Source organism: Hipposideros armiger, unplaced genomic scaffold (genome assembly GCF_001890085.2).
Source record: "Hipposideros armiger isolate ML-2016 unplaced genomic scaffold, ASM189008v1 scaffold_988, whole genome shotgun sequence".
NCBI classification, from domain to species: Eukaryota; Metazoa; Chordata; class Mammalia; order Chiroptera; family Hipposideridae; genus Hipposideros; species Hipposideros armiger.
Window position 1 is genome coordinate 350,627 of NW_017732338.1, and position 8,733 is coordinate 359,359.

At 41.9% G+C, this 8,733-nt stretch overlaps 2 protein-coding genes across 3 annotated transcripts in view; both read right to left on the reverse strand.

The window, feature by feature from the left end:
• Positions 1 to 8,733, reverse strand: part of LOC109375741 (histone H2A type 1-H-like) — a 27,174-nt gene that overhangs the window by 12,082 nt on the left and 6,359 nt on the right. The window lies entirely within an intron of this gene.
• On the reverse strand, positions 3,473 to 4,590 carry LOC109375755 (histone H4). The gene has a single exon (XM_019631284.1). The coding sequence runs from the start codon at positions 3,838 to 3,840 to the stop codon at positions 3,529 to 3,531; it is 312 nt and encodes a 103-aa protein (XP_019486829.1). The 5' UTR covers positions 3,841 to 4,590; the 3' UTR covers positions 3,473 to 3,528.

Genomic DNA, 8,733 nt, shown 5'->3' on the forward strand with positions numbered 1-8,733 from the left:
TTCGTCAACGACATCTTCGAGCGCATCGCGGGCGAGGCGTCGCGCCTGGCGCATTACAACAAGCGCTCGACCATCACGTCCCGGGAGATCCAGACGGCCGTGCGCCTGCTGCTGCCCGGGGAGCTGGCCAAGCACGCCGTGTCCGAGGGCACCAAGGCCGTCACCAAGTACACCAGCGCCAAGTAAGTGCCTGTGCAGCACCCCTTACTCCAAAGGCTCTTTTCAGAGCCACCCACTTGGTCGAGAAGACTTGTAAACACACATTTGAAATCTAGCTTAAACGTGCGATGATCTTGAGGTATGAGAATCCCTAACACCGTGCTGGAAACTCGGGTTAGAAGGTAACCGGATATCCTACCAAGGTCCTTTTTGTATGCGATCAAGACACCGCGCTTAAAAAGACGAGGTGTGGTAACACCGACGTGTGTACACAATGTTTCTGCCTGTGCCGCGAAAACGGGTCCTGCTGTCGGGGTGTAGCGTGGCTTCCTGTTTATATACTCTTTATCAGCCGGCTGTGCCACGTGTCCCTTTTTCTCCACCATCCGAGTTCTAATCTGCATACAAAGTAGTAAATTGGGTCCACAATGAGCTTCCCAGAACGCAGCCTTTTAGATAAGCAGTTATCCCACTGTGGTAGGCCGCACAACCTCATGAAAACGACTTGGAATGCCTAAAGGGACGTTAAACTGTCAGAAGAAGGCTTTCGCCCAGCTTTGTGTTTTAAAAAATTGGCCTGCAGCCCATTTGCGGTTATGACAATGCCAGACCACCAGGAGGGAAAGGGAGGCAAAGATGAGGCGCATGGTTTTTCTCCTGAGTAAGGGGATGGAATCGGAGGGCTCACGAAAGATCTGATGTGACCGACTTCCTAGTTTTTAAACTACGTCAAAGGTGTAAGGCTAGAGAGACAAGTGACAGGTGATTTAATGGGGTAAAACTAGGGCATATCAGGAAGCACTGGACTCTTGTTCGGCCTCTAATTGAGCAAACTATTTAAGGTCTGCATCTGTTTCCTATTTGTAAAAAGACATGGGTCTGAGCTTTGATTCCTTTCAGCCGTCCTGTGCTACCCAGAGAAAGAAAGTGTTCGTGTGAAAGGAGTGGGAATAAAAATGATTTTCTCTGGCTCACACCCTGACCAAGTGCAGAAGTGATCGGAATAATTGAATCAAACTGGGCCAGTCACAGGCAGATCTTGTGCCTGTCTTGACACGTTTCCCCAAATTCTCCACTAGAGGACTAGGACCCGTGACCCACCCACTCTGATGGCTGCTGTCTGCTGCCTGATTTAAAATATTCCAAGTCTGGGGTAGAGAATATAACGACTGCAACTTGGTTCTTTGACATGGCTGGAAGTGTCTCCATTTTGCCATTTAAAAATGAGGACAATAAAACCATGAATATTACATGAGATATCCATGCAAAGTATTTAGCACAAATTTGAGTCAACTTTCAATATATCTTAGGCATTATTTCTTCTGTCTTTTTCATTCTTTTGTCTCTCATAACTCCTTGCAAATGTTGGTCATTCTGTTAATCATTCTGCTATGAGACTAGGAAGATCAACCTTTTAAGAGCTCTTTCAGAAAAGCCTAACTGTCCAATTCAAGTCAAATAAAAGATAAGCAGCCTAAACTTTTTTGTCCACTGATGCCTGCAGGTTCTTTGTTTGTTTCTTTGAATTGAGGGAGAGGGAAATAACTCATATGAAAAGGCAGCATTCACAAAAACTGAAAAATGTAAATCCAACGTTATTAAAATTAATTTCTATGCATCTAAAGATAGTAATAACATTTAAAGACAAACCAACCCACAAGATGATGGAATATATTTGTCAAAAGCTGACAAGAGATTAAAAGCCAAAAAGCATAAATACTTACAAAATCATAAATGAATTTCAGGAAGTAAAAAAAGTGAACAAAGAACAGGCTGTTCCCAGGGGAAGGGAGGGAGGATTCCCAAATAGCCAAAATGTCCCATAACAAAATAAGCAACTTTATTATAATCATAGAAGTGCAATTTAAATGCACAAGGAGATTCCTTAGACTGGCATACTTTAGTCCGACGTTAGCAAAATGTTGAAGATATGGACTAACAAGAACTCTCAGTACTGGTGAAATATAGGAGGGTAGACTAAAATATATAACTCTGGAATACAAATTGCTCATTCCTGTTCATGTTTAATATATACATAGCCTATTACCAAGCAATTCCATTCCTGGATATGTAAGCAGAGAGTGCCCAGCTGCTCATTACAGCTCTATGGGGCAGGGCTGGGGGGGGGGGGTGTAAAGCAATTTAAATTTCCAACAGATAAATGAATATATAAATTATGTACTATTGACACACTACAAAAGATAATGCAAATAAACACATTACACATTTCAACACTATACTTCAAAAGCAAATGTAGAAAAACATTTCATAAAAATGGATATAAAAATATATATATTTAAAAGTTTATAGAACGTGTGAAATGATGCTCTATATTGTTTAGAGTTATGTCCATTTAAACTTAAGAGAAAGCATGGGAATAACAAACACCGAAATGATACTAGGGAATTCAAGAGTAGGGGGTTAATTCCAGGATACGAAAAACAGGGTTATGCTGCTAAGAGACACATGGAGTGATGTAACAGTATTTGAACTTAGGTGGTAACATTTAAGTGGTGTGGTTGCATTAGCATCTTCTGTGTACCTGATCCATTTTAGTACTTAAAATGTACATTTAAAATGTATTTAAAAATACATTTAAAATGTACTTAAAATGTAGGGTACAAATATATTATCAAGGCTCTTAATACTGCCCAAATATGTTCTACTGCAGTTTTAAGTAAGCCAAAAATATAAACGGTCCACTTTAAAATAGAGCGGGAGCTGACATCCCAGATTTACTGCCTGGTTCCTTTTATGCCTCAAACCTTGGAATGTTAAAACAGCAAAATATACATTGTACTGGGTCTAGGGCAATATTGTATCCCGCAGATATTGCTGTAACTACCTGACTGATTGATGGTTATGCACAACACTATTTGGGCTTTGTCTGAAACTGTGCTTCCAAAACTGCTATTCCTGATTAAAGATAAATGCGAATTTGTATTGAAATCCGTTTCATTCAAGTCCTTTTTCAAGTTAAAAGTGGAGGAAATGCATGCTACGAGTCTGCCACACTCGACCTCTAAAACACCAGACTTATTGAGAACATGCTTGTTAGTGTAGGACTGGGTTCTAACATCCCAGACCTGACCCAGCATTAACCCAGGTAGACAATTCCAATCCTCAGCTGGAATGAGGGCCCAGCAAAAGATTCACCGCCACCAGACAATCCTGAACAGGTTAAAATCGTCTCGACCTACATTTTAACCAACCGTATCAGTTAACCTAGAAAACGGACCTAAGAAACTCATTAAACGGCCAGGTGCAAACAGTTGTTTGCAGGTAGTGACTTAAGCTCTTTCGATGAAAACATGGGGGCCCTGAAAAGGGCCTTTGGTTTTGCTACAGAAGGCGAGCGCGCGGGTGGACTCAGCCCCCGAAGCCGTAGAGGGTGCGGCCCTGGCGCTTGAGCGCGTACACCACGTCCATGGCCGTGACCGTCTTGCGCTTGGCGTGCTCCGTGTAGGTGACGGCGTCCCGGATCACGTTCTCCAGGAACACCTTGAGCACCCCGCGGGTCTCCTCGTAGATGAGCCCGGAGATGCGCTTGACGCCGCCACGCCGGGCCAAGCGCCGGATGGCGGGCTTGGTGATGCCCTGGATGTTGTCGCGCAGCACCTTGCGATGGCGCTTGGCGCCGCCCTTGCCAAGCCCCTTGCCGCCTTTGCCGCGTCCAGACATTGCGAGATGCACAGAGTACAATTGCGCGGTCGGTCGCCGAGGCTCCTTTTTATAAGGAGCCTAGCGGACCAGAGTGAAGACCTAAGGACCTGCAGCAGGAAGTCCCTGTGGGTTGGGGGGAGGGAGCCAAAAGCGGAACCGGCCGCTTAGGCTGGCTCCTTTGTTCTTTTTCACGCAATTCTTTTGAATCCTAAACTCTTACTCTCTTTTTCTTTTTTCCCATTTAATACGTTTCGAGCGCCATCCTCATTAAATACTTTAACATCGTAGAGATACATAGAAAAGCGAAGAGAAGAAAATGTCCCGTGTTTATCGCTACATACACACATGTATTTTCTAAGAGTATTTGCATAACACTGCCATTTGGAACGTTTTTCTCAACATACAGGGGAAATACATTCCACATACTGACTTCCTAGAAATAGAACAAGATGGAATAATAGAGAATTTTAAGAGCTTCCCGGTACAGTGTTAAATTTTCTTCCACCAGAGATACCAATTTTCATTTCCAACAGCAGCTCCTATCATGTCTTACTTATAATGGGTAGAACCATTTAAAATATATAATTCAGATTTGGCTTCTTATATAATTAACTTTAAAAATATTAAACACATGGTTAATCAGTACACCACATTAAATATTTCCCCAATGATTTAAGGAACTTAATTTATATATTGAATTAGTTAACATTAATTCTGGAGTTTTAATTGTTTGTTGATCAGTCTATATGTAGTGCCAAAGCATAATTATTTGTAATGTTGAAAAATATTTTAGCAGTTGGCAGTAAATTAGCACGTCATAATTATTTTATCAAAAAAATTTTATCACTATTCATTTTTCTTAAAATTACAAATGATTTTATCTAGTTTTAATAAATTCTTTTAGTACTCTGGTCAAAACTGTTAAATCTATATTTACTAAAATAAATTTATTTTTGAAGTACTGGGTCATCCTGACAACCACTGAATCGCTGCAATCCAGACGTGAATCTCAGTAGATTCTTTCCTACCTAATATATAATTTTAAGTAATTAAAAAAAAACTTCCATTAATTACAACAGCAATTAATTTCTAATTAATGTACATGTAGAAAATACAAATTCAGGGAAAAGCAAGTATACTTCTTTTGGTTTTAATTCAATTTCTTCAACATTAATAAATTGGAATACATTTTACAGACTCTAAAAATCTATAAAATTCCCCCCAAACGTTAGCCTCCCTCCCTGTTTGATTTCCTGAGTTTTTGCAAAGCAACTAGTGATAACAAGGTTAGCATAGGATGCATATGTGAAGTTTGTCGGACTTTTGTAGTTCCTGAAATTATAGCTAAAGGTGTCTATTCTTCTATAAACATATTATTAAAATGTAATGGTATCCAGGCTGTTTTCTAACATATGGAATGACTTAATATATCAAATAAACTTAATTAAAATCAGGGCATTTTTCCTCGTGTCTTTACATTGTCTCATTTGAAGGGGAGCAGAATTTGCCAGCCCAAACTCTGCCTCTTTGGCATAAGGATTATTTTGGAAAAATAGCAGACACAAGAGAATCTCTGAACAAAGTTACCCTTTTGTAAGGGACATTAACATTTGTAAAGGAAATCTCTATTTGCAAGGGTCTGCCTTGGGTACCAGGAAGAGGGGATGACACTCAAGACAGTCTTATAAATGGAGAGTCCTGTACTCAACCTGCAGGACAATACCTACCCTGTTCATCTCACTTTTCCTGGTAACCTCTCATGATTGCCCTCCCTATGCCCACCGCACACCTTTTTCTTTTGTCTTTTGCTGAAGATGGTAAATAAGGCGGTGGCTTGGGCGGTTTCAGGGAGTTTATTCAGTTTTCCTGAGTATCTGTTGTGTACATGAAATATACATGTTAATAAAATTCTGGTTGTTTTTCTCTTGTAAATCTGTGGTTTACTCTAGCGGGTCTCAGCCCCAAACTCAGGATAGAGGGAAAATGATTTTATCCTCTCCTACACAGTCCACATCCAATCTGTCAGCAAGCTTTATTATTTACCCTTGCAAAATATATCCTGTATTTGTCTATTGCCTCCAATTGCAGTCAAGCCACCATTATCACTCAAAAAGATCACTGCAACACCTTCCTAATTTACATCCTTACTTCTGAAGATTGTACTCACCATGCAGTTGCCTTAGTGAGCTTCCAAAGAAATGTATATGAGGTTATGCCTTTCCTCTGTTCAGAACTCTTAGAATGGACATTTAGCATGATTTGCAGAACGCACATGGTCATAAAGCCCCACATGATGGACCTCTGCCTCTCTCTGTGAACTCATTCTGTCCTTCATAGTCCTTAAACATTCTTGACTTGAACTCCATCTTCAACTTTGAACTTCTCAGCCTTGCTTACATTGCTTATATGTCCCATCTATGCGAGTGCCTCAGGATTTGCATTGTTCTTTGCTTAGAACACTCTCCCCAAAAAAGCAACATCATTTACTGCCTGGGTTTATTCCAATCTCTGCTCAAACACAATCCAGTCAGAAGTTTCCCAGGATCATGGTAACATATGGAAGGGGCATGAGGACTATTTGTACAGAAGGAACTGTGAACGGAAAAGGGGCCACAGGTTAAACCTGACAAGCTCAGGAGATTGAAAATAACCACATAAGATGGCGTGAGCATAAAAAACTTTCATAACCAAGTGGGCCATGGTGGGAAGTCACATCTTTAGCTTCCTTCATAAAGTTAGGCTGTGCCTTTTCAATGGGCTTCTCTGTTTTTCTGCACCTAAAATAACATTTTAGGAATGTCAGTAATCCTCTTTCTGGACCGGAGCTGGAAACTGCAAAATTCCTTGTTATCATGCTTATCTCGATTACCATCTCTTTGCGCTGTAAAAAAGCTAACTGTTAGCTATCCTGCACCCACCTATGTGTAAAAGTACCTGTCCAATTTACTTTTATCCAATCCCAGAGGTTTCCCAGTTTTGCTCTCTCCCACCCCCTTAATCTTTCACCAATGGATTTCATGTAACCTTCCTCCTTTGATTTTATGTATAAAATAAACTGTAAACCGCCATTTTGCGGAGCATTTTCTCAATCTGTTGAGATTTTGTTTCCCAGCAATTGTCGACAGTTTGGCTCAAATAAACTCTTATAAGTTTTCTCTTAGGCCGGATGCTTTTCGTCAACAGAACTAAGAGGTTGCGTTCCAAGCCTGCTGCCTGCGTGCTCCAGGACACAGAAATCGGGCAGATATTACAATGACACAGAGCAAATTCTCCGGAGACTGGAGATTCCATTAGGACCGTTCCTGCAGTTACGTGCTTTACAAGAGTTAGACAAAGCTGCCCCATTCCTGTATCTTACAGAAGTTAAAGATGAACTTACCATCACTCTTCTGTCCTCCTTTCCCCCATACCAACAAGTTTTCCATAAAAACAGAAGACACAGATAAACCCTAGTCTAGGAGATGGAGGGGCTCTCTCTTCCACTAGCAATTAGACCTCCACCCCGTCTATGGGTGGCCTTTGTTTTCTTACTTACTCTCTGCTAAATAAACTTATTGCACTTTAAATTCTCCCATTTAAATTCTTTCCTACATGAAGCCAATGGTAATTCCTGTAACAATGGTAGTGGGTTGAGGAGTGCCCCCCCCCCACCCCCAATTCCTGTGTACCTGGGTCCTCAGAATGACACTTTATTTAGACATTGGGTCTTTGCAGGTGTAATTGTTAAGGATCTCAAGGTGGCATCCCTTTGGATTTAAACTGGGCCCTGAATCTAGTGACTGCTGTCCTTACAAGAGGAGACACTGACACAGGGCAGAGACCGTGAAAGAGGTAGAGAGGAGTGTAGCGCAAGCCAGGCTGGGAGGGAGGCTCAGTGATTTCTCCCTCAGCTTCCAGGAGGAAGCAACCCCGGTAGCACCTTGATCTCAGACCTCTGGACCTCCAGAACTGTGATGGGATTAATTTGTTTGATGTCATCAACTTTGTGGTCAGTTTTTACAGGCAGCCCCCAGTAAACTAACAGTCGCTTAGAAGAGAACCCTGACAGCTGTTCCTGTCACTCTTGTCGCCCCTGGACCTGTTTTCCTTATAGCAACGATCACAACCTAAATTATTTTTTCTTAGTTTTGAGAGATCATGAGTGCCTATCACTGCTAGTTACTGTTGCCAGCATTTTTTTGCCCCAAGCTATTTACACTAAAATGGGAAGATCTTTTTAAACTCATGAATAAATTTATACAAGAAATTACATGTGAAGTTATATTTCTTCACTTTTAACCTGGTTTTTCACAATGTTTTGCTTCCAACAAGGGAGATGGGGAGCGTTTAAGTCGACTTTCCGCATTTCGTTACTTTCGTTTCTCGTGCAATATGAAACAAATGTTAAGCTTTTCAAGAAAATATCGGTGGCCCTGAAAGAGACTGGCTCCCGGATCAGAGTGCAGGGCCGCTAAGAGCTTCACTTTTAACCCCGAGGGCGGGCTACACTGCTGGCCTTAATTACCTGTGACACAAATTATCTCTCTATATCTGTTTTAGTGGGCTGATGGTAACTTGTTTGAATTGTAACTTTCAAGCGGATGGTTCCTTTTACCTCTCTAGCGTGTCACTACTGACATCTATCGACCAACTGCGGTAAACGTAACTTTCAATTATCCACCTAAATTAAGGAACACGCGAGCCCTTTTAGTGAAAAGGTGGGTGGCTCTGAAAAGAGCCTTTGGTTTGGAGTGGACCTGCTGGAGCTGCCGCCGAGGAAGCGGACCTCTACTTGCCCTTGGCCTTGTGGTGGCTCTCGGTTTTCTTGGGCAGCAGCACGGCCTGGATGTTGGGCAGGACGCCGCCCTGCGCGATGGTGACCTTGCCCAGCAGCTTGTTGAGCTCCTCGTCGTTGCGGATGGCCAGCTGCAG

What these genes read in the sequence shown, in the direction of transcription:
- LOC109375755 (XM_019631284.1), bottom strand. Translation starts at nt 3,840, where the DNA reads ATGTCTGGACGCGGCAAAGGCGGCAAGGGGCTTGGCAAGGGCGGCGCC.